We start from the raw sequence: 24588 nt of genomic DNA on the forward strand, positions 1-24588 counted from the left end.
AAATACAGTCAGGTGGAAGCTTCCTTATATGCACAATTGCTACAAACATGCCCACTAAAAATGCAGAACAAGTTGCATTGGAGATGACAACAACCAGTAAAACCCAAAGAGGCAAGAACCCACACTTCATTTAGTACAGCAAGAACCCCCACTTGTTTAGATCAAGCTGGCAGAAGCCATGGTCAGTCAGTGATCACATATATTGTAGCACTGATACAGTGAAATAACAGGTCTAGTTTATATAACAGTTTGAAATTACCAACAACCAAACTCTTAACCATATTTTTGCAGTGGGATAGCTGAATATTCTTAACAGATATAAGAAAGGGATAGCAAAATAGTGCACAACAGCAGCATAAAATTCAGAATAACAGCATTAAATTGTACCATTGGTGTAGTGGGATAGCTCTTAATGGTTTCTCCCCCTCCCCCTATAATTTGAGTAAAGAATTGCCATTATTCTTAATTTTCTTACTTCCTTCTGCCTCTTGTAACTTGTTTGCTATAAAAAACTTAGTGACATTGAAATTATGGGAGCATTCATTCCCATTCAAGACTGACATTGGTGTAGCTATTAGGAATGAAATCTGTTTGTGACAAAGTTGGAGAGTTGATGAACAATTTCTTATCCATTCTGTATTACCATAATCTCATCTGGAGATATTTTGCACTAAGATGAAACTGAGTGCAACTTGGCAAGTCTATAATTGGCTGAGACTAAAGCTGTTTTTGTTTTTAATCTTCCAAGTTTTAAGATCTGTGCAGTTTCATGTGATCTCTGTGCCTGAATATGGAGTTGAAAACATCAATTGTACTTCAGTTAGATCTCAATTTGGTATTATTCCAACAGGATCTGTGCAGATAATGCTGTTGAAGTAGCTTTCTGGAACTCTTTCTTTAATATTCCTTAGAACTAAAATGCCCTTTGTCTAGCATTTTAGATTAATGTGATTTGAGACAAGGTATGGAAAAACGGTCAGAGGTTTATCCTTGACTTGGATAGACGATACAGAATAACAAGGATGAAGAAAGTTTGCTATGCTTGTAACATATTACAAGATAGCTAAATCAAAGAGATTATTAAAAACTGGTCCATAAATGATTTCCCAGAGTTGGCAATCAACACAACGATTAGTCCATTTGATGCCTGGTCAAAACAAGATAAGGAGTGAAGAAATGTATATCCTCCATGTGAATTATTTATAGGGGGTTGCTTCATAGTTTAAGAGCTATGTATGAACATGCCATTTTGTTTTGTAGTTTTTTTACTGGGCTGAATTGAACATAAGGATGAATCTCCTTAGGAAAATTAAGTTAATTATGTTCTATGATCTTTTTAAACATAGCCCCTGGGCCTAGCACTGTTCTTTCTCACCTCAGCTAATCTAGCTACTACAGTCTGCAGTATAAGTACCTACTGATATAACATACCATGAGCACTAAGAAAAAAGTGGTATTGTTTTGTATTTTCCCATTGAGATTTTTACTGGTTGAACATATACTGTTTCAGTATGTAGAGGGAATTTGTAGCACCTTTGAGACTAACTGAAATAAAGAAGCTGGTAGCATGAGCTTTCATAGATGAGCCTACTTCTTCAGATGCATGAGGAAGCAGGTTCAAGTCTATAAAGCTTATGCTACCAGCTTCTTTTTTCCCCTTAGTCTTAAAGGTGCTGCAAGATCCCTTTGCATACTGAGTTTCCAGAGTAACACAACTTTATATACTGCTTCAGGCTGACTACAGCTAGTTTTGCCATTCAATTTTGTGCTGTTTTAACTCCTGTCCTCTACTGCCCAGCTCACAAAGAAGCACTCTTTGGAAAAAGAAACAACAAAAAATTCACTTCATGTTTTTACTCTGATGTGAACAAGGACCTTGTCATTTACTGACTAGTCAATTGAATAGGACAAGTTCAGTGGCAGTGAAAAATTGGCTTTTAAATTCCAAGAAGCTGATGAAACTTTTTAAATGTAGGAAGGTATAAAGTACTTTGTGTTTTGTTGCTATTGTATGGCCTCTTTATGTTCTCCCTTTGTAACCCTCCCCCCTCGTATCTTACTAGTGGACTCTGAACTTTGATATGCTTCTAGGGCACTGTTTCTTCTTACTTGTAAAAAAACTGATTAATTTGGATTAGTACATTTTCCCAGCAAGGTTCCTGATATTGTAGTTCTGTCATAGGTTGTGAAAAATATGGGTAAGGGGAGGCAGTCAGTATGAATAGGGACCACAATGTACCTGATAGCAATTCTGTCCCTATATCACCCATAACCTTGTTTGTTTGTTTGTTTGAAGAACATTGGTGATGTGTGTACTTAGTTCTGTTATGAAGTAGCTGAAGGAACAATACATACCACTGCAATAAATAAATGAATAAAAATATAATGGAGAGTTTTTTTTATTAGTTGTCTAAAACTACTGTCAGTTAAGCATTCACCCCTGGATAAATGCATTTATTTCAGAAGTACAGTTATTCCTTCTTATTCGTGGGGGATCTGTTCTGGACCCTCTCCCCACAGATAACAAAAAACATAGGACCTCAAGTCTTGTTGTTTTCTATGGCGGCACATATCTCCATTACAAACAACGGGGCTTGCCATCCGTGGAAGCTCAAATCCATGGATGAGAAGCTCACAGATAAGAAGAGACCACTGTATCTGTTTCTATATGTGCTATAGAAGAAAAAGAAGAGATAAAACAGATGTCAAGTAAAGAGTAGCCTGAATCCAACTGCAGTAGTCTATTGAATAAGTTGCTGAATGGTAAACCAACACTTATGTAAATCCCATTGATTCATTGGGTCTACTCTAGCTGAGACGAAAAATTGGATTTAGAGGATGGGAAATATCTTAGCTTTAACAGATTCTGCATGGGGTGTAGTTGTGGAATAAAAGATTAAATATGAATCCAAGGGTCAGGTTTGACTTCCATCCACAACATTTAGGATTGAGACTTGCCTTTCCCATTACAAATGCAAATTATTAAAGAAATTCATTTCCTTATGTTATGTTTGACATATACTGTACAAAGTCCAAAAGTCATCCTAACTGCTTTATATGTTTCAGTAAGCTTATTTGTACAGTGCACCCTTGGCATCCACTGGGGTTTGGTTCAAGGACTCCCTCCTCTCCTTGTGGATACCAAAATCTGTGGATGCTCAAGTCCCATTAAATACAATGGCTTAGTAAAATGGTGTCCCTTACATAAAATGGGCAAAATTAAAGTTTGCTTTTAGGTTTCTTTTTCTTTTCTTTTTGTGAGTGTGTGTGTATGATAATTTCAAGCCATCCATGGATGCAGAATCTGGATACAGAGGGCTGACTGTACTTCACACAACCCATATCTCAATCCCATGTCATAGCCAACTTCATAAACAGTTTCCTTAGCTCATCACCAAGAGACAATTCTTGTTATAGATGTTTAGGAGAGTGTTTACTTGTAAGTTTAAAATAATAAAATAAAGATAAAGTAAATGTACCCATTTGACTGGTTTGGGACTTCACTTTAGTTTTGACTTTGATGGCTTCAGTTTGTGCCATAAGGTATCCTTGGTACAGAAGTCTTTATTTTTCCAGATACATGATCTAGTTGAAAGTAATAATCTAGTTAATAAGTAGAACATACCACGGCATGGCAGTTCCAAACGTTCACTTGCTTTTGAGGCAGTGGTAGAGAGATCCAGTGTGGCATAGTTGTTTCAGTGTTGGATTACAACTCTGGAGACCAGGGTTCCAGATCAGCCATGAAACATACTGGGTGATCTTAGGCAGTCCCATGCTTTCAGCCTCAGGGGAAGACAATGGCAAACTTCCTCTCAACAGATCTTGCCAAGAAAACTCCATGATAGGTTTACCTTAGGGTCGCCATAAGTTACAAATGACTTGAAGGCACACAACACACACACACACACACATTATACTTCACTGGAAAAAAAAGACACAGACTTTTTTGTGATGCCTTTCTTCCCATTTCACTTTCCTTTTGTGATAAGCTTCTGTTCTAGGGACAAACTGATTGCCTGTTACCTAGTCATATGTGTTTTGTGTAATCCTCAGTGAATTTCTGATTGCTTAAATCCTTGCACAATAGAACTGAATGCCTTTCTAGAGCTGTTGGCACAGTTACCCACATAACTATGATCCAAAACAACTCTGCACACTGCAAAGTCTCTGGCGCTCCAGCTCTGACAGTCACAAATGGAGGTAACTCTTAAATGAATAGTGGCTTGCATTGGGCACCACAGTGACAGAAGCAACTGCATATCTATCCATTTCTCACTATATATCCCCTGTCTTTTCTCCAGACTTCAATTCAAAGTCTACAAATAAATATGCACGTGATTAAAATATACAAAAAGTTTTAAAGTAAAAGTGATTAAAGTAATATTGAAGTATTAACAGAATCAAAGCCTTTTAAAACATTAAAGCAAATAATACTTAAAGCTGGACATGTTCACCTTGGTGAAGAGAAGGCTGAGGGGTGACATGATCATACGCTTCAAATACATCAAGTACTGCACAAAGAGGAGGGGCAGGCTTGTTCATTGCTGCCTCAGAGGGGAGAACTCAGTCTAATGGTTTTTAGTTAAGGAAGAGTAGATTTCATTTGAATATTGAAAGAAACTTGACAGCGACAGTGGTTCTGCAGTGGAACCAATTGCTTATAGGATCTCCTTATCTGGATGTCTTCAGAAAGAGGCTGGGCACCTACCTGCTGGGGATGCTTTAGCTGAGAATTGAGCAGAGGGATGGTGGCCATGAGACCTGGAAGAACTCTATGATTCTATGAATGAAAGCAGTACAGCATATTAAAAACAAGCCCTTGTGTAATGATCAGCTTCCTAAAGCCTGCTGAATTAAAAAGGCTTCACCTTCTGACATAAAGAAGCAAAAAGAAAGCCATCCCAGGTTGCTTGTTGAATACACACTTGTGCCTGCACACAGCTTGCTTTGATAGTTATAGCTGAATTTTTGATTCTTTTACAGAAAATATTAAGTGGACCATCAAGGAGCTATCTTTTTTGGTCATCATAAGTCGGAAATGACATGAACGCACACAATAACAACAACAACAACAGGGAAGGGATAAAGTTCAGCTTTAAAAACAACGTAGTCGTATGCTTCAGATGACACAAATGTATCAATCTTTAATGGCAGAGATGTGTATGAACCATTAGACTAGAAAAAATTGCATTGCTGGCTCAAAATAGAGGCCCATTTAAATTAGTTTTCCCTTTCCAGCAATGATAAGTCATTGGAAGTTTCTAAACAGAACAAGCTTGTGCTAACATTTGCTCTTGTTACCAATATTTTACTGACTGAATCCATAGAATCTTTTTTAAAGGTACTGTGAAAGTAATATTCATTGACGCCTTCTTTTAAAAAGATTATCTAAGCTTTTAAGTCTTTTTATTCTTAGTTAATTTAAATAGCACCTAGACATATATTAGTTTGCAGGGTTTTTTGTGTACGTAAATAAGTAGTGTTGTGGAACTGATTCCAATGCAATAATGGTAAACTAATCTTCAAAATCCTACAGCTATGACTTCTGTTACTTCACCTTTCTGTGGTACAGGGGAGACAGTTGTACAGTTCTTGAATGCAATTGATAAGTTCCTTGCAGGCCATTCTCAGATTCCTGTTACAATGTGATCTTCCTTTGCACGCACAAGAGGAAAGGGAACGTAAGCTGCATCCTCTTATTTGCATTTACCTGAGAATTAGTTTCATTTTACTCTATGACACTTACTTCTAGGTAGATGAGCAGAGTGAGAACAAAATAAAGTTAACACATTGGCTCTAAACTTATCTAAGATTATGATGTGTTTTGCATTTTTTTGTTCTTTGTTCTTTCCATCAGCATACATGTCTGGTGTAACATACTAATATACACAACAGCAGAGTTGCACAACATCCAGGCACTTTCCTAATTGTTTGCTTGAGACTGAAATGGAAGCATTACACAAAGTGTGGTCTTCCTCTTTTCCCAGTGAGTTTGTGCATCATAGTAAGTCAGGGATCTTTGGGGGTCCTGTCTTTCTACGTTTGAGCAGTATGCTGGTAGACGTAGTTTTCTTGCCCCAGCTTGCAGTAAGAGCTCGCATTGCAAGTGGGAACAATCAGCCAGACTGCACCAGCATGCTGGTTCATGCTTGATAAGCCAGAAATCTCTTGAGTTTTGGTTTGTAAAAGTCCAGAGTGGTGCAGTGGTTTGAACATTGGACTATGAATCTGGAGAAAAGGGTTCAAATCCCTGCTCAGCCATGAAAACCACTGGGTGACCTTGGGCAGGTCACACTCTTTCAGCCTCAGACGATGTCAGTTGTAAACTCCCTCTAAAGAAACTTGCCAAGAAACCCCTGTGATAGGTTTGCCATAAGTTAGAAATTACTTGAAGGCACACAACAACAACAACAAGTCCAGAAGTGCCTTTGTGCATGATGCACTGAGAATTTCAGCTGTAAATCAAATCAAAATCAAAAAGTGAAGAAAGAAACATTGTCACAAGATGGTATGTTCAACGTTCAGGTTTTATTTTTAGAGAACTGCTAAAAGCAAACAAGCGAACCTCTTCTAAGGAAAAGTGGGATAGCTTTAACACCTATTTTTTTCCTGCTTTCCCCTCGATTCCTCAAGACATTCCAGTGGATTATGAGAAGGAAATTTGTGAATCAGCCCCATAGACTCCCAACACTTTTTCTGACAATAGTGTGGCATTGATGAGAATAATATTAAGAGAGTGAAGAGACAATAAATAGGATAGCTTTGGTTGTCATTTCACACACTTTCTGGAGGAGCCCTGATTACTGAACACTTAAAAAAAACCCCACACAACTGATTAACAGATTAAATGACACAACAGTTGGAAACAAAATGTGATTAATGAGCTGTAAGAAACTAGCTCATTTGTACAAATAAATTCCAGGTTAGAAGGGTTACTGTGTGCAATTTAGAACTTGATCTTTTTTTCTTTTTTTTGCTTTCTCATTTAATACAAAGGTATTTCCATCGTGATATGTCAAGTGCACTTGATTTGAACTTATTTATATGTATTATGTGACATTTCATGGAATAATGTCAAGGGCTTTAATTTATATTTTAATGGGGCTTTTGTAAGCTCCTCAATAAGAAGCGCTGGACTTCTTTGTAAATTGTGGATTGTTATTCAGTTTGAACAGTGGAACCTTCATCGTGCTGCCTTGGCAATCTAAAATACTGTGCCATTGGGGTTTCTCTGGCTCTGAAGACAGATAGAGGCTAAGAGACTGGGCTCACCCAAAATGGCGGCGAAGTCTCGCGTGACCTTGACGCCATTTTGGGGAAAAATGGCGGTGCCCAGAGTGGTGAAAAGCTACGATCGGCGGCGGCGGCAGCAGCCGGGGGCAGTCAAAAGGCCTCCGCGGGCCGGGTCCGGCCCGCGGGACGGAGGTTCCCGACCCCTGCTTTATTCTAAGACAAAGACAGTGGCAGAGCTCTTCAGAATAAGTCTTGCCAAGAAAATCCTAGGATATGGTCACTGTAACCTAGACCTTAAGGCATATAAAATAAATACGTAGTGTAGTTTGAACATTTAAAACATGTTACATAGACATATATGATAATAGGATGATGTCAGTGGCCACAACATCTTGCATTAATACCACTGCAACTTTGCTGTCTTAGTTTATGGCTGGCTACTTAACTACTATTAAAGAAGTAAGGTGGCTTTTTCCTAGTAGAAGAGAGAGAGATACTAACAACAGAATTAGGTTTTCTGTAGTGATTGTCAGTTCTTACATTCTGTGGAACATTGGACAGAGAGGTATCAGGATTAAATTTTCATGATCTACGTTTCACAACTTCATGGATCCATAATTGTGTTGCAGAATTGCATAGAAATCCTGTTAGTGAATTGTACAAATGAGCATCTGGGCATTGGCAAGAGTGTTCTGATGTGCATTGGGAATTCCTGATGTGCATTGAATTCTTCTGATGTGCACTGGGCAGTTTTGATGTACATTGGGCACTTTTGATGCACATTGGGCTGGCTTGGTTCCTGTAGGGAGCATGGGATATAAATCGAATGAATGAATAAGGCCCAAAACAGATGAGCAAATGAGGGTGGCTTCTGGCGTGTTTACACAACGCATGCCCCTGGAGCACCCGGAAGCCACCCTGGGGCTTTGCCAGGGCCAGCTAAGTCAGCTCTAAACCAGCCCCAAAGGGACTGTTTTTTTTCCATTTGGGACCATAGCAAGAGGCGCCTTTGGGGCTGTGGCATGAGTTCATCGCAGCCCTAGGGCAAATATCAAAGTAGTGTTGACGGAACTGCAGTGAGAATAGCAGTGTATTTATGTCTTGTAGGCTTCCCAGATGAACTCTGTAGACATTAATAATTATATCTTGAACGTCTGTTTGCCACAAACACAAAACTTTCTTCTTCAATTTTTTTTTTGCACAGTATGTATGACCAACTGCCCTACACTCATTGTCATGGTTGGCCTCCCAGCAAGAGGAAAGACTTACATCTCAAAGAAGTTGACACGCTACTTAAACTGGATTGGAGTGCCTACAAAAGGTGAAAACTTTTCTCTCTCAGCATAAACAACTCTGGAGGAAAGTGGTGCTTAAACTCATTAACAAGAAAAGCAGCACATTTCTACAGTTCCAGGAATGTGCATAGTGTTTTACAAAGTATAGAAGGTGGATCTCTGCCTTGGAAAGATTACTTTCTGGCTCAAGCAGAAAGAAGGGGGAAGGAAGTGGAGGTTGTTTCAGTTCCTTGTATTTATGTTTAGCCTCAGGCTTATCGGTAGTTGCAATAGGGCATTGGAAATAAGAACCTGAAACAAAAGTTTCATAGATGACGTGAGTTTTGAAGGAACTGATGGAGACTGAATTATTGCATAAGGGATAATTCTAGAATGAACTGGTTTGGACATCAACTCGCGATGGATCATGATGTATATGTGCTGTAGCAAGCTTTTTGCTTACATTTTTCCTCCTCCTCTCACCTCTTACAATGACAGGATGGAGATTCTAGAAGCTGTTCCTGCATTTGTTAAATTAATTGTTGCCTGTTTTGTCCAAACAAGACAAACTGTGGTTAGTTATGGATTTCCATAGTTGTGATTCTTAGGACAAATCTGCTTCAGTAGTATTATTCCCAAGAACCAGCGTGATGTAATGGTTTGAGTGCTGGACTATGACTCTGGAGACCAGGATTCAAATCCCCACTCAGCCATGGAAACTCACTGGTTGACCTTAAGCAAGTCACACTGTCTCAGAGAAAGGCAAAGACAAACCCACATCTGAACAAATCTTGTAAAGAAACCCCCATGATAGGGGTACTTTAAATCAGAAATGACTTGAAGGAACCTAACCACATTATTATCCCAAATAAGTGATTACTGTATTTAAAAACCAGGGTTGACTGGCAGTGCTGATAATAAGGAAAATTTCTGGGCAAATATGTAGGACCTGAAGTGATGACAGAAACACCCCAATATTGGGAGTCACCTAATCTCTGTGGGGAGCCCATTCCACAAGGTTCTGAGCCCCTCCTCTATATCACAGTCAAGTAAGCATTTGGAAGCTTTGATACAGGAAGCAGAGATCTCCACCCAAGAGCATCAAGACTGGGGTGGATTACACAGGAAAAGTGTGTAAAATCTCAGATAATATCATCCTGAGCTATATAGAGCTTTATAAGCATTGAATTTGGCTCTGCATTTGTCATCTTTAATGGCACTTTAACCACTGCCATTTTAAAATATATGCATTAAATGTAGGAGAAAATCAATGATATCAAGAAGAAATGTTGGCTGAACCTAGGTTGATGTTCTTTCTTGATGTTCCACATAGAATTTAACGTTGGTCAGTATCGTCGGGATTTGGTAAAAACGTACAAGTCTTTTGAGTTCTTCCTGCCAGACAATGAAGAAGGCTTGAAAATCCGAAAGTAAGTTTGTAACATGTCTTGTTCTTATTCCTTCTGGTGGTGTTTTGATTCAAAGATCTTCATGTTCTTTGCATTAGAGGCAGCTGTAACCAGCTAGTTATCCCTTCAGTCAAATAAAGAGAAAGTCTGATGTCTGGCTCATAGAGGAATTGCATGGATAAACCCTGAGAACTCCATTCCTGTGCCCCCTGGTACAGGAGAAGTAATATTGATCCCTGTCTTACTGCTGCGGTATTGGCAGTGTGATTTAAAGCAAGATATTTAGTTTGTTTCTGTGTTTGTAAGATGTGTGACTTGGCAAGTGAAATTAACTTCTGATCTTTGTATTGTGGCTTTAAGCTTGAAGTGCCAGGTGCTTATTTAAGAATGCATTATTTTCAGAAGTATAATTGTTATATTGTCTCTTCTTTTTTAAGACAGTGTGCCTTAGCAGCACTGAATGATGTTCGTAGATATCTTGGTGAAGAAAATGGGCATGTGGCAGTAAGTATTTGTTGTTCAAGAAAAAAGTTCTAAACCAAAGGGAAATGAATTGCCTCCAAAGAGTTGGATTGCTTTACAGTGACTAACTCACTGAGACGCCTTTCTTGGTTCACAGAGAAGCACAGAACAATCTTTCCATCCTCTCTCTACTTGGGACTGTTTACAGAGTTCCAGATACAGGTTAGGATAATAGGCTTACAAATTATAATGAACGAGAAAAATTAATAGTTAGAAGGACAACATACCCCGTTTCATATACTATACCTTTGCAAGTATTTTTTGTTTGTAATACTTTTTTTACTCATCTTTCAATACTGTTAAGTTTTTCAGCAAAAGGTTTTTGTTATTTTATTGATCACTTTCTTCCTTGAGAATGAAACAAACATACCCTTTGATGCGTTACTCCACAGGTAATGCAGTTTCTTTAGAAAGAGACAGAAATTATAATCAAGGAGTTGTCCTTGAGCCTTGTTCATGTAGCTGATTTTTCCCCAGTTCACTGATTCATTTTATGCATTGCTATGTTTTCAGTATTTTAAACTTTTAATTCAATTCCTCTATTTTCTGTTGGCTGGATTTTGTAGAGAGAGCTTTCAGAAAATGAGCTGATCTGCTTCTCTTTGCTGGTGTTACCCAAGGGAAGAAATGGGTCTGTGTCCTGGAACGTGTGGAGGGGCCTACTACGCAACAAAATCAGAATAACTTCCCACATTTTATATTTAACATTGTTTATTGTTCATAAATGACTAATTCAAGTCCACCTACATCATGGCATTTTTAAAAGCTTGAACCCACTCTTCATATATGAATCAAACTATGAATCAAATCTTAATTAAGAATCTTGTCTGTGGGATTTGTTCTCTAGTCTCATATCTGTGATCCCTGGCAGGGGATCCCCAACAGGGTTTTCCAGGACAAAGGTGCTAGTTAGTATGTTTGTAGAACTCTGGGATACTTTCTTCTATAACATTCAACACTCTTGACTGTTCGTGATCTGACAATTTTTTGACATGTTCTGTGCATTCATATTTTTTAAATTCTAAAATATAAAGTAAGTTCACATTATGAAGTTCTTTGTCTGTTACATTTTTTGTCACTCAATTTGATCTTCATTATTTTGAGACTGACATTTCCTGAGCCTAATCAGCTAATACATTTGGCTAATAATTTGATCTTTGGTTTAAATGTGGCCCATTTCTGTTTATTTCATGGAAGCATATTTCTTGACTTGTCATTAGAAATGAATATCTATTTTTAAATTATGAAGAGGTCACGTGTTCATTTTGTTTGCAAAGAGATCAGTCCGATATAGAAAGTATTTTATGTTCTCCCCCTCCTCCGTGTATGGTATTGAAATGCAATAAAGTATTCCACAGTGGGACCTCGGTATTTGCGGGGATCCATTCTAACCTCCGCTCCCATGAATACCAAAATCCATGGGTGCTCAAGCCTGTGTTGTCCCTAATGGCAGCATGTGCATATGGCCGCGCCATCATTAGGAACAATGGGACTTCATCTGAAGGGACAATGGGGCTTACCATCCGCGGATGCTCAAATGATGAGACCCCACTGTATGTGTGACAAAGCTGTTCTGTTTGATTTCTGATGCGTATCTGCCATCTTCTAGCTACGTTTCCCCTGTAATACAGCACTGATTTCTTAATTTCCTCTTGTAGGTTTTTGATGCCACAAACACTACAAGGGAACGTAGGGAAACCATCTATAAGTTTGGTGAGGAAAATGGCTATAAGGTGAGTTAACAGCATATGTTTATGCTGACTGTCTCTTCGTATCACATGCAATGTCACATGATATTTACCAGTAGCTGCTTCTACATTCCATTGTACTAATCTCTATGCGTGCTATTAATTAGTAGCTCCATATACTGGTAGTAATTGATAGCAATAAGTCTGGCTGTCATCTGGCATATCAGAATAGTCTGTTGCGGCAATAAGTGTTCTCTGTTAGGATCTCTTAACAGCAGCTTTTAACAAATCACTTTTCCATGTAGCATATAATAGTTACCTTATTAAATTTTATCACCTTGTTCACATAGCTTCTCTGTAAATGAAAGCTGGAGGGAGGGAGGAGTTGAAAGGAAGGGAAAATATTTTTGTCCCTTCATTGTTGTTGTCCCTTCATTGTATGTGTCTTCAAGTTGAGTCCAACTTAATGATGGCCTTATCCTAGCGTCTTAGCAACATTTAGTCAGAGCAGGTTTGCCCTGGCCTTCCTATAAGACTGAAAGAGTATGACTTGCCCAAGGTTCATGGCTGAGTGAAGAGTCAAACCCTGATATTCCACAGTCCTAATCCAGCACTTAAACTACTACACTACACTACTCTGTATCCAGGGCTGGCTCTAGGTATTTAGCCACCCTAGGCGAAAAATATTTTGGCACCCCCCCATAGCCCCTTAAAGTGTAGGAAAAATGTAGGGCATGATGTAAGACAAAATGTAGGACAAATTGTAGGCCATTCAAGAAAAATGTAGGATAGCACCAACTAGAAGCCAAAAACATTAATAAAAGACAATATAAATTCCTGTTTCTCAGTCATGCTCAAAATGTAGGACATTTTGACATGCCTATCAGCACAACTCCAAAACCCAAATTCACAACTACTACTTCACTGGGGACAGAAAAAGAGAGAGAAAAACAACAGCACATGCAAGGAAGCCTTGGAGCATTCTGAGCATTGGAGCATTCTCTGAGACCAGGGTTCAAATCCTGGCTGAGCCATGCAAACCCACTGGGTGACTTTGGTCAAGTCACACTCTCTCGGCCTCAGAGGATGGCAAGGGCAAACCTGAAGAAATCTTGCCAAGAAAACCCCAGGATGAGGTTGCCATAAGCTGGAAATGACTTGGAGGCACACAAGAGCAACATCCACAATATGAGAAGGAAGCCAAGGTCTAAAGTGCACAGCAGAAAGTAACCCATTTGAGACCGCTTTAACTGCCCTGGTTCAGTGCTGGGGAATTCTGGGAAATGTAGTTCTGTGAGACATTGAGCCTTCTCTGTCAGAGACTTCTGGTGCCACAATAAACTAAAAATCCCAGAACTCCCTAGCACTGAGGGGCAACTAAAGCAGTCTCAAACTGGATTGTTTCTGCAGTGTGTTTTGGACCTTGGCTTTATGTGCTATAGGAGTCTGAAATCTTTGCTGCCAGGACTCAGTGTATATGTGTGTGTGTGTGTGTGTGTGTGTGTAGTGTGTGTGCCACTTCTTAGGCTTCTTAGGTCCAAAACACACTGCAGAAATAATCCAGTAGGAGACCACTTTAACTGCCCTGGTTCATATAAAGAAATAATAATAATAATAATAATAACAACAACAACAACAACAACAACAACAACAACTGCAAAAATAATGTTGAGAACAAACTAGCATCCCCAGAATTGTAGTTCCTGGGAACTGTAGTTTCTTGTAGCCCTAGAGCTCCCTCTGACAGAGAAGGCTCAATATCTCCCAAAACTACAGTTCCCAGGATTCCCCAGCATTGAGCCAGGGCAGTTAAAGGGGGTCTTAAATTGGATTTATTTCTGCAGTTTGGGAATTGTTCCTGGAGGTAAGGCTTGGATGGAGGAGGAGGCGGCATCCTGGGAAAGTAGGACCCACCTGGCCAGGCAGCAGCCCCGACTGCCTGCCCTTCTAGGCTGGGCTCTTCAGCTGGGCTCTCAAGGCTCTCTTGGCTACATGGAGGGAGGGAGGCAGGCGCCATTTTGCCTGGGCTCCGCTCCTCCCCAGCACCCCCTCCTGCCTTCCAGGGCCAAAAGAGGAGGAGGAAGAGGCTCTTTCTTCTTGTTGTTGTTTTTGGGCACCTTCAAGCCCTTTCCCAGCCTCTCTCCTCCTCCTCCTCCTCCTCCTGCTGCTGCTGCTGAAAAAATTAAACCTGGCGCCCCCCGACTCACGCCTACTGAGAGAAGGGGGCGGGGCTTCTGGGACTTCTCCCTGGTGCTCTCTGGCCTCCTTGCAATGCCGCCCCCCAATTTTGCGCCCCAGGTGGCTGTTTAGCTCGCCTATATGATAGAGCCGGCCCTGTCTGTATCCCTGTTTCTTCATATATCCTTAAAAAGACCCTTGGCTTTTAAAAAACATCTCTTGTTTATGAATAGTTTTTAATGCAGCAATCATCAATACTTCATTTAGACAGAGTTGTAGTCAGTTTATATCCATCCCTTCTCCCAGAGGCTGTGTTTGTTTTGTATTTGTAGTTGCATCACCCAACTTTTACTGAAAATGTGTGGGGTGGCAACTTAGCCTTCTCCAACTTTTCTCCAACTATTTTAGACATCAGTTGTGCATTTTGATCAGGAGTAGAGCTTGGAAAAATTTACTCTTTAGATCCCAGAATATCCAGGCAGCATGGCTGCTGGTCAAAATGGTTAGGGAGTGCTGGATGTTGTGTTCCAAAGAAACATATTTCCCAATCTCTGATTAGGAGTCCTGCCAAGGTGGAAGGAGCCTTCCATACTGTTACTAGGGCTCCAGACCAATCATTACAGAGGCCCTGTTCAGACCGGCCATTAAGGCTGGCCTGGGGGCAGAGTCAGGGTGTCGTGTCTGACTCTGCCCCCCAGGACACCATGACGCTGCACATGGCATGCAGTGTCACGGTGCTCTTCCAGCACTGCATCCATACGACACAGTACTGAAAGAGCAGTGGCTATGGCATCCTTTCCAGGGCACAAAAAGGAGATACCTTTTGTGCCTCCTTTTCATGTCCTGGAAAGGCTGGATTGTGGTTGCCGCGGCCCCGATCTGTCTGAAGAAGGGGCAGCTGGAGGCTGCCGTTTCAGGGCTGTTTGTACAGCACCCTGACTCTGACTGGCTTGTTATCTTAATTTGCAATTGGGGCTGTGTCCATACTGCAGAAATAATCTAGTATGACACCACTTTAACTGCCCTGACTCAGTTCTATGGAATTCTGGGAACAGTAGTTTGTTGTGGCACCAGAGCGCTCTGACAGTCTAAATGCCTTACAAAACTACAAATTCCAAAATCTCATAGCATTGAGTAATGGTAGTTGAAGTGTTATCAAACTGGATTATTTGTGCAGCCTGAGTAATTAAAAACTACTGCCTGAAAGTACCCCAAAATAACTAGGAAATACAGCATGTTTGTTTTCTAAAGGTGTGTGTGTGTGTGTGGGGGGGGATATTTAACACCTTGCTATTTCAAAGCAAACCTTTAATAAAAATAAATCTCCAGATAACTAGGTATTCATTTTGTTGTACTGATCAGTTCTAATTTTTCTCTTTTTCTTCTATCTTACATAAATATAAATTCCTTTTTGACCATAAGACTTTTTTTGTGGAGTCAGTGTGTGTTGATCCAGAGGTCATTGCTGCAAATATTGTGGTGAGTAGTACTTTTTGTATTCATAAAAGGGAAAAGGTTTATGTTTTTCATATGCACACTAAAGCCACTCTTACAATATAGTTGTTTCCCTCTCTCCCTCCTTCTCTTCCTCCCAGTCTTACCCACTTTCATCTTCCATTTTTATCTTCTTATTACCTGTTTTTGATGTTTCAGATATTTACAGATGAAAGTGTATTGTCCATAGTGCATCCTGGGCTCTTATTCCTGATGGTTTCTCTTGCAATTCTTGTACAATTATTTTTTAAAAATCTTATTCTACATATACAAAAAAGACAACCAAAGTATCAAACCACACATCTCATTTAATTCCATTACATTCCTGTACTATTCACTCACACTTGGGCTTCTGTTAACTATATGTAAAATACTGGCTGCGTAATCACTTCTTAATTTTTTAAAAAGTTACCTAAAAACCCTGAAAGCACCACATCTCAACTGTAGATTATATTTTAGAGGGAGGCAATGGCAAATCATCACAGAGTATTCTTTGCCTAAGAATGCCATGAAATTTATGGAGTTGCCATAAAGTGACCATTGACTTGGTACTGTATATACTTTACTTAGACATGACATATATATTTTTAAAAAGTTCTTTATTTCATGATTCTATTGCAAAATCCTTAATTTAAAACAAGTATAACAACTATATATTGTTGGGGACTGAGATATTTGGATCCATGGCACAGCATGGAAATTCATTATCAGAAATAAGCTGCCTTTTACCAACTCAGAGTGGTCAGTAGATTAATATTATGTACATTGACTGGAAGTGCAACTTCAGGATTTTAGACGGGCTCCTTTTCTGAAGATGTTGGAGACTGTACATGCTAAATGTCTACTCTGACAATGAGCTTTAGCCCTTCTAGCCACTCCTGCTGGAAAAAACAAACTAGTAGCATTGTTTCAGGAAACATTCTTGGTGATTATTTTTGGGTCACCCAGGGGCAGGAATGAAAGGAAGTAAAATGTGACCAGAATATTGACCTAAGCACAGGGCATCCTGTCAAGGGACAAGAGCATTCTGACAAGTGTGACAAAAGGCAGGATTTTCTGGAGGATAACAGTTGAAGAGCCACATTGTCCTTCCAGCAAATATTGAAGTTTCAAATTGTTTAAACATTTTGAACTTAAAGAGTCTCTTCGCTGTTCTGTGAAGAAGGAATGCTTTTAGCTATGGTTCTGTTGAAAGTGGGAATCTTTCTTAAATTAGATACTAATGGTTACATTTCTTGCTCATGTGTTACATCTCTTAAGATTTCAGAGAAGTATCCTTGTTCTTTTTTTCTGTTTTAATTAGCAAGTAAAACTGGGCAGTCCTGATTATGTTGACTGTGGTAGTGATGAAGCTACAGAAGACTTTATGAAAAGAATTGAATGTTACAAGAATTCATATGAGACACTAGATGAAAATCTGGATAAGTAAGTGGCCCCATATATGTTGATATTATGTCTGTCATTTAGTTAAAATTATCGATGAAATTAGTTGTTATAGGAGTGCTGAACTTGTGTCTATTTGAGGATCAGATTTCAGACTGGAGATGCAGGTTTGACAATTCTTCTCCATATACACTAATTCTGTATATGTTAAAAGGTAGATGTCCCCCTCTCCCCATTGGAGAATTACTCAGTCATAGTATCCTGACCTCTCTTTTTTGGACTGGTTTATTAGCTCAGTGATAACTTGACTCTTGTCTCTGCTTCGTGACATCAAGTTTGCAAATGAATAAAACATTTTTAATTAACTGCTACCCTGTATATTCCTAAGTGAGCTGTTTTGTCGAATTTTAGCCACAAAAGAAGTAAGTAACAATATTACCCCAGTTCCCTTCCACTTTGCAAAATCTTCCTTATTTAGGCCCCATACAGACAGGCCAAAATAAAGCTGGTTCGGGTCACTTTGGAGGTATGCTGTTTAAGTGATGCATGCGTCCTAAGAGTCCAGAAGCCACGCCAAAGCCATTATCCAATCCTAAGGACTAGAGCACAGCTTTGGCACAGCTTCCGGACTCTTAGGCCCGTTACAGACAGGCCTCTAAGTATGTGCTGAGCACATACTAGGGTTAGGAAGAGGCAGCGCTTCCGCACACCCCCAACCCTCTCAGCACATACAAAATGGCTGCAGCCGTTCCACATGGCTGCCTCCTTGACTACGTCACGACCGCGCCGCCTCCAAACGAGGCAGCACGGTTGTGACGTAGTGGGGCCGCGCAAGGGCGCCTAGTGCACCCTTTCCGCGGCCCCGGAAGGAGCTCCGTTTCGGGGCGGTCTGTAATGTGCCATAGTACGCACGCATCATTGAAACAGCATACCTCCAAAATGATCCAAAGCAGCTTTATTTTGGCCTGTCTGTATGGGGCCTTAGTTGTCTGTAGGCATTTTTGCTTCTGGCAAGAGAATGTAACTGTAAAGGAATACCAAAACTGAAAGGTAATGCTCCAGCAAATGGGGCCATAATGAATGATTCAGCAAAAGGAGGAGAACAACTCTGAGTGTCTGCTTTCAAAGATGAAGGGTTGCCACAATGAACATGCAAAAAACCCTTCCATTAATCATGATTTGAGCATACAGTTCTGAGGGACATTGGCAGGGCACTTCCTTGAAGTACTGAATTCACAGTTAGGAAGGAAGGGACAGTTATCAGATAAAACAGGGAAAGAAATAATCATGATATGCATGGATTGTCATATGCTATATGGAGCAATAGATTTCTGGTGGGATACAAGTATGAATAAATGGAAGCTGTATTATTATAACTCTGCTAATTGAGGGTTACCATATATACTCGAGTATAAGTCAACCTCACATATAAGTTGAGGACAGGTTTGGGGACCAAAATTATAGATTTTGATATGATCCATGGATAAGTTGAGGGTGAAACTTAGGGGCGTATAACAAAGGATCTAAAGAATGAAGCAAAGGAAAACAATGCCTAAAAACTTACAAAATTTCATCAGGCATAACTTTGTGCTCACACTAAAGATTGGATGGATGAGAGGGTAGAGAGGGGTCAGTGCTTCCAGGACAGATTATACTCTTGCTTTTTACCAGGAGATGTTTCCTTTTCTTAATAACAGTTAAAGTACAGATCTTACATTGACCCGTGGATAAGCTGACTCAGATTTTTTTGGGTCAATTTTTGACTAAAATTTCTAGACTTATACATGAGTGTATACAGTAACTGCACATTTAAATTACTTGTATTGCCTGCAGAGGACTCAGCAGAGGACTCATCAGGCTTGGAGAAATCCTAAAAGGTTTGCAGAAGTACAAAAATAACTAAGGTATAAAATTGAGCCAGTGTCGTGCAGTGGTGGGAACATTGGACTGGGACTCTGGAGAGCAGGGTTTGAATCTCACCTTGATCATGTAAACCCTCTGGTAATCTTGGGCAAGTCACACTCTCCCAGCATCGAAGGATGGCAATAGCAATCACCCCCTGAAGAAACTTGCAAGAAAGCCCCATGATAGGTCCACCCCAGCGTCACCATAAGAAATGACTTAAAGGCACACAACAACAATGTTCAGCTTGTTGAAAACTAAGTAGTTTTAATAAGAAGAAATGCAGACTTGCTTTTCAGGGAAGGGAGTAGGGGAAAAGCAATGGGCGATTAGAGTGGACTTGGGGACTGGGATGGGATGTAGCCAGCACTCCTGCCTGACTTGAAAATTAGTAAGAATCACTCCACATTGCAATACTTGTCCTTAGTAATACCAAATGTGGTGATTACAGAGAGCCTTCCTTTTGCAAAAAGCATCTATTTGGGCTTATTTCCAAGTTAAATTTTGGCCCTATACAGACAGGCCAAAATAAAGCTGCTTCAGGTCACTTTGGAGGTATGATGTTTCAATGATGCATGCGTCCTAAGAGTCTGGAAGCTGGACCAAAGCTGCACTTCAGTCCTTAGGACTGGAGTGTGGCTTTGGTGCAGCTTCTGGACTCTTAGGACGCATGTATCATTTAAACAGCATATTTGCAAAGTGACTTGAAGCAGCTTTATTTTGGCCTGTCTGTATCAGGCCTTAGTTAGGGTGTTAGCTGGCCAGATCTTGTGGTCATTTGAGGTCATTCCCTGGGTACTTTATTAAGGAAGAAACAGCAGCTTTCAGAGAAAGGGCCTTTGTTATGGCAGTGCCCATGATTGTAGAATGCCTTTCCCAGAGATGGCTTGCATGGTTGATTTTCTGGATTTTCCTCAGCCATTCTTTAAAAGAACCTTTTAAGATTTTCAGTGTATTTGACTGCTTTGTTAGGTTTGGCTTTCTACTGCAGTTGTGTTTTTTCTGCTTAATTTTAAACTCTCATTATTTAACATACAGATTTTTACAATGGGTTGTAAGTAAATGGGCTGCAAGTAAATAAATAGATACATAGTGTCTACAAGTCATCTTGTTACGAGTTGTTCTAAAGGAGAAGATCTTGATTCTTTGAAACACACTCCTTGCTGTCTGTGGGAAAATTAATTCTTGGTCTCTCTGAGTATAAGTGGAGTACCAGAATAATTACTGTAATTCTTACAAGTAGTTTTGTCTTTTACCATAACAGGGATCTTTCTTATATTAAAATAATGGATGTTGGAAGGAGTTACCTTGTGAACCGAGTAATGGACCATATCCAGAGTCGGATTGTTTACTACCTCATGAATATCCATGTAACTCCTCGCTCCATCTACCTCTGTCGACATGGTGAAAGTGAACTAAATCTAAAGGGAAGAATAGGAGGGGACACAGGGTTGTCCCTAAGGGGGAAAAAGGTATGGCTTCTCTGTCCAATATACTTTTACTTTTTTCTTTCATAGTATTCGGTCACTGTACAATTAGATTTAATTCAGACACTTAATTTTGAAATTACCTTGTTTTGCTTACCTCTAGAAATTGAAGATTAAGACAGGGGCATACGACCAAACAAACCTTGAATAATGGGGTTTTGCTATGCTCTTTGTGGGGTGAGGGAGCCTCTTCTATTGGTCAGGAGATTCTCAAGAATGGAATGAAATCTGATACACAAGGGCTGCAGTAGGAAGAAGAGGGAATTGATCCAGGTTGAGAACCTTCTTTCCATGAGTGCAAGTGCTCTGTTCGATCTGAGTCCAAGTATAGTTTCTTTTTAGTGAAGTCCAATATAAGAATTCCCTTTGTGACTCTCATTTAAATGCGAACTTAATTGCCCTGTTGATGGCATGTACAGACCTTTTTGGAAAGGCATAATTATCTCATGCTTTAGAGGACTAGGGCCTTTTGTCATCTGACTTGAGTAGAATAATTTAGTTGCAATTTTTTCATGTTGTTTCTCCTCCATATGCTTTGCAGTTTGCTAAGAGCTTGGCACAATTCATTAATGAACAAAACATAAAAGATTTGAAAGTATGGACGAGCCAGATGAAAAGGACCATTCAGACTGCAGAGGCGTTGGGAGTACCTTATGAGCAGTGGAAAGTTTTAAATGAAATTGATGCGGTAAGATACTTTTGATTACATACATACAAAGTGGGTTTTTTTAATGGTGGCAAGACAAGTATTTTCATGGTGCAGTAATAGGGCTCTTAGGGTTTTATAACTTTTGGGAAGTAATCCTGAGATGGAGAGCAAAGTATGTGTACATGATTCAGTAAAGTCTGCAGAGTTCAGTTTCTTGCTTTATAAAACTTTAATAGAGAAAAAAGAAAGTAAGACAAATTATTATGTTTTCTGTTTGTATGAGAAGGATATTGCGTATAGCCAGGCTGATCAGACAGTGCACATAACATAAGCAGTCCGCTTGAGCAAAAATATTTTATGGACTGCACACCAGTGAACCACATGGCAATCCAAGCAGTTGATCCCTTGTTGTTGTTGTTGTTATTGTTTATTTATATAGCACCGTAATTTGCATGGCACAAAAGTTCTTTTGTAATCCTAGTCAAGAAATTTGGTGAGGCATTTTGGTTGCCCACAATGGGAAAAAATTCTGACAAATGATGCCTAGATCTCATAAATGCCTATGGACACTTATAACAATAGTAAGTGATGATAATTATGATGACGAAAATGATGATGATAATGATGGGCATTTGGATAATACATTTATAGTATTTAGTTTATAGTATTTAGATCATTTTACATATACTATTTCAGTTATCTATTAACAAACCTCAAAAGTAGGTCCATATTAATCTCATTCAGGCAGTGAGCTTATTTCTTGGTCTCTCCACCCTCAGGGGCCTGTTTAGTGATAATGCAAGCAGTGAGTTTCTTAGTGGCTGCTCCCAGGCTGTGGAACTCCCTTCTGAGGGAGTTTAGAATGGCTCCATCCCAGTTCTCCTTCTACTTGCACACATGTGTTTGACCAGTAAACTGGGTTGCTGGAGAAGGGGCTTTTGAAACTTTTTAAAAAGTTTTGCTTTTAGTTGCTTTTTAATGCCATTATTTGTCTTTGTTAGTCTGTTTTGATTATTTTCTTGCATGCAAATCCAAAAAACCATAGGCAGATTTCTCTCCATAGAGCAGATGAGGGTCTCAGCATGAAAGAGAGGGAATGAGAGACAATCCCAGTGAGTTTAAGACAAAGATGAGATCTCAGGAGGGAACAGCAACATACTGCCCAGTCAGTCTTCTAGCTGATATTATCATGTTTCCTTTGCTTTCCTAGGGAGTATGTGAAGAAATGACATATGAAGAAATTCAGGAAAATTATCCATTAGAATTTGCATTGAGAGACCAGGACAAATACAGATACAGATATCCGAAGGGGGAGGTATGTTATGTTTTTTGTTTCATATTTTTTCTTATAAACTAAGAGTATAAAATCCTCTGTTAGGATATGTTATCTGAATACAATGGTAAACAAAAATACAAAACAAAAAAACAAAAAGTACTTGTGGTATAAAGGGTATAAAATGTTTTTCCTCGCTAGCTACATATACTATTGTGCCAAAACATATGAAAGTGTTTCTGCACATTTTATCCTGTAAAATTATTGAAAATGGTGATTAAATTCTCATTTGTAAAGTGTTAGTTCATAGCAGTGGTGACCCCATGTTTGTTACCTTAACTTTTTTGGTTCATATTTTGGTTTTTTAAATGCTCACTATAGCAAATTTTGAAGGAGGGGGAAATGGTTCCTCCACACATTTGTGAATATGTGGAGATGGCATGGAGCTGTGAATGCAGGCCTCAGTTCACTGACTCTGTTCTCACTGGCTCCAACTTGGGACTTCATTCATTGAGGGGCATGTCTGAACGGTGAAACTGTGCATGTTGACCAAACACAAGTAGGCCCCTCCTACATGCTCCCCTCCCTAACATGTTTTTCCACAAGAGGAAAAATAATTTTGAAGGTTGTTAGAAAAAAACTATGAGGTTGAGGGTGAGTTAATTCCTTGGCCTTTTACATAGTGACATTAGAGGTAAGCATTGATCAAAAGCATTGAATTGAAACAGCTGTTGCTGTATTTGTGAAATAGGCTATATGTGGTAGTATTGGCTCAGTTCTTCCAGCTAACATGAGCTGGATGTGTGATCAGAATGCCCAGAACAATCCTGTGATACAGATGGCCTTTGTTTATTGTATAAGTCAGGAACCATGTTATAACAGCTGTTCAGTAAGATGGAAAGATTTCTAGAGTTGTTTGCTAACCTTTCAGAGAAAGAACTGGTGACTTTTTGATACATTTGTTTCTTTCTAAACAGCTGTACTTCCTCTCTTAATGGCTCACACTAGGGTTGTTCCACTCACGCACTGTTCACGTGTTCCTATTAAGGATAGGGATTAGAGATGATTCCTCAAATGTAGTGGAGTTCAGAACTTCTGATTGTGTAAAATTGATTCTCAGAAGGTTCATTTGTACAGAAGTATTCCATGTTCCCAAAAACATAAAAAAGCACGACCAACTTTTTCTTAAACGAGCTCATATAGAGAAGTAGCCATACAGTTTGTCAGATTATTTATGAACCTTCAGAAGGAGATTCCGAATAGCAGATGAACCCCACCATTGTGCTATGAAAGGTCCCAAGAGACTTCTCCTGTTACCTTCTACATCCACAACTCTTGCGTATCTGCCATCAGACTGTGCCAGAAACTGAGAATCCATGTGTTCACATAGGTCTGTGTACTAGAACGGGCAAAGGGAAATGGAAGTGATAAAGCAGTGTAGTATGTACAGATAAGTGGCAACTCTGTATACCTCAACCCAGTGGTAAGGCTATATAGTTTCATGTAAATACTCCATTTGCCATTTGGATTTTGAGTAATGCAGGATGATTAAAGGTTAGAAAGCCAGTACATACATGGTTGGATCTTCATGTAGCTGAGCAGAACTCTGCTTGTCCAGAAAAGTTCCCTTATAACTGCTCCTGTGGTCCTACCAAAGGCCGCTTCTGAGAGCCAAGGGTCTGATGGGCAAGGTTGAGTGTGCAGTGAACTAGGCAAATAAAGAGAATTTTACATGACTGTTTTGTGTAAACAGAATTGATTTTCTGCTTGTACGTGGTATCTGTAGACCCAAGCCACTGAGAGAATTATATATTCATCTAAGTAGTCTTAAGATAACTACCGTACATACTTGACTATAAGTCGATCTCATGTATAAGTTGAGGGTAGGTTTTGAAGCCAAAAGTATGGATTTTGATATGACCTGTGGATAGGTTGAGGGTAAAACCTAGGGCATGTATCAAAGAAAAACAATGCCAAAAAACTTACAGAATTCCAACAGGCATAACTGTTTGTGCTCACACTAAATGAATGAGAGAGTAAGAGCGGAGTTCAGTGCTTCCAAGACAGATTACACTCTTGTCTTTTATCGGGGT

The 24588-nt window shown here is 39.6% G+C and overlaps 1 protein-coding gene across 6 annotated transcripts in view; it reads left to right on the forward strand.

The window, feature by feature from the left end:
* Nucleotides 1-24588, forward strand: part of PFKFB4 (6-phosphofructo-2-kinase/fructose-2,6-biphosphatase 4) — a 96421-nt gene that overhangs the window by 50424 nt on the left and 21409 nt on the right. For 5 of the 6 annotated variants that reach the window (XM_089523834.1, XM_089523853.1, XM_089523816.1 and 2 more), the window contains exons 2-10: nucleotides 8441-8557; nucleotides 9844-9940; nucleotides 10357-10423; nucleotides 12100-12174; nucleotides 15730-15786; nucleotides 17105-17226; nucleotides 20351-20558; nucleotides 21115-21261; nucleotides 22433-22537. In XM_089523834.1, coding sequence (XP_089379960.1) covers nucleotides 8441-8557; nucleotides 9844-9940; nucleotides 10357-10423; nucleotides 12100-12174; nucleotides 15730-15786; nucleotides 17105-17226; nucleotides 20351-20558; nucleotides 21115-21261; nucleotides 22433-22537 — 995 coding nt within the window. Of the gene's footprint in view, nucleotides 1-8440; nucleotides 8558-9843; nucleotides 9941-10356; nucleotides 10424-10544; nucleotides 10604-12099; nucleotides 12175-15729; nucleotides 15787-17104; nucleotides 17227-20350; nucleotides 20559-21114; nucleotides 21262-22432; nucleotides 22538-24588 lie in introns of those variants that run through there. The other variant, XM_089523862.1, reaches the window with a different exon arrangement.

Source organism: Sceloporus occidentalis, unplaced genomic scaffold (genome assembly GCF_023333645.1).
Source record: "Sceloporus occidentalis isolate IW3139 unplaced genomic scaffold, rSceOcc1.0.p SCAF_1, whole genome shotgun sequence".
NCBI lineage: Eukaryota > Metazoa > Chordata > Lepidosauria > Squamata > Phrynosomatidae > Sceloporus > Sceloporus occidentalis.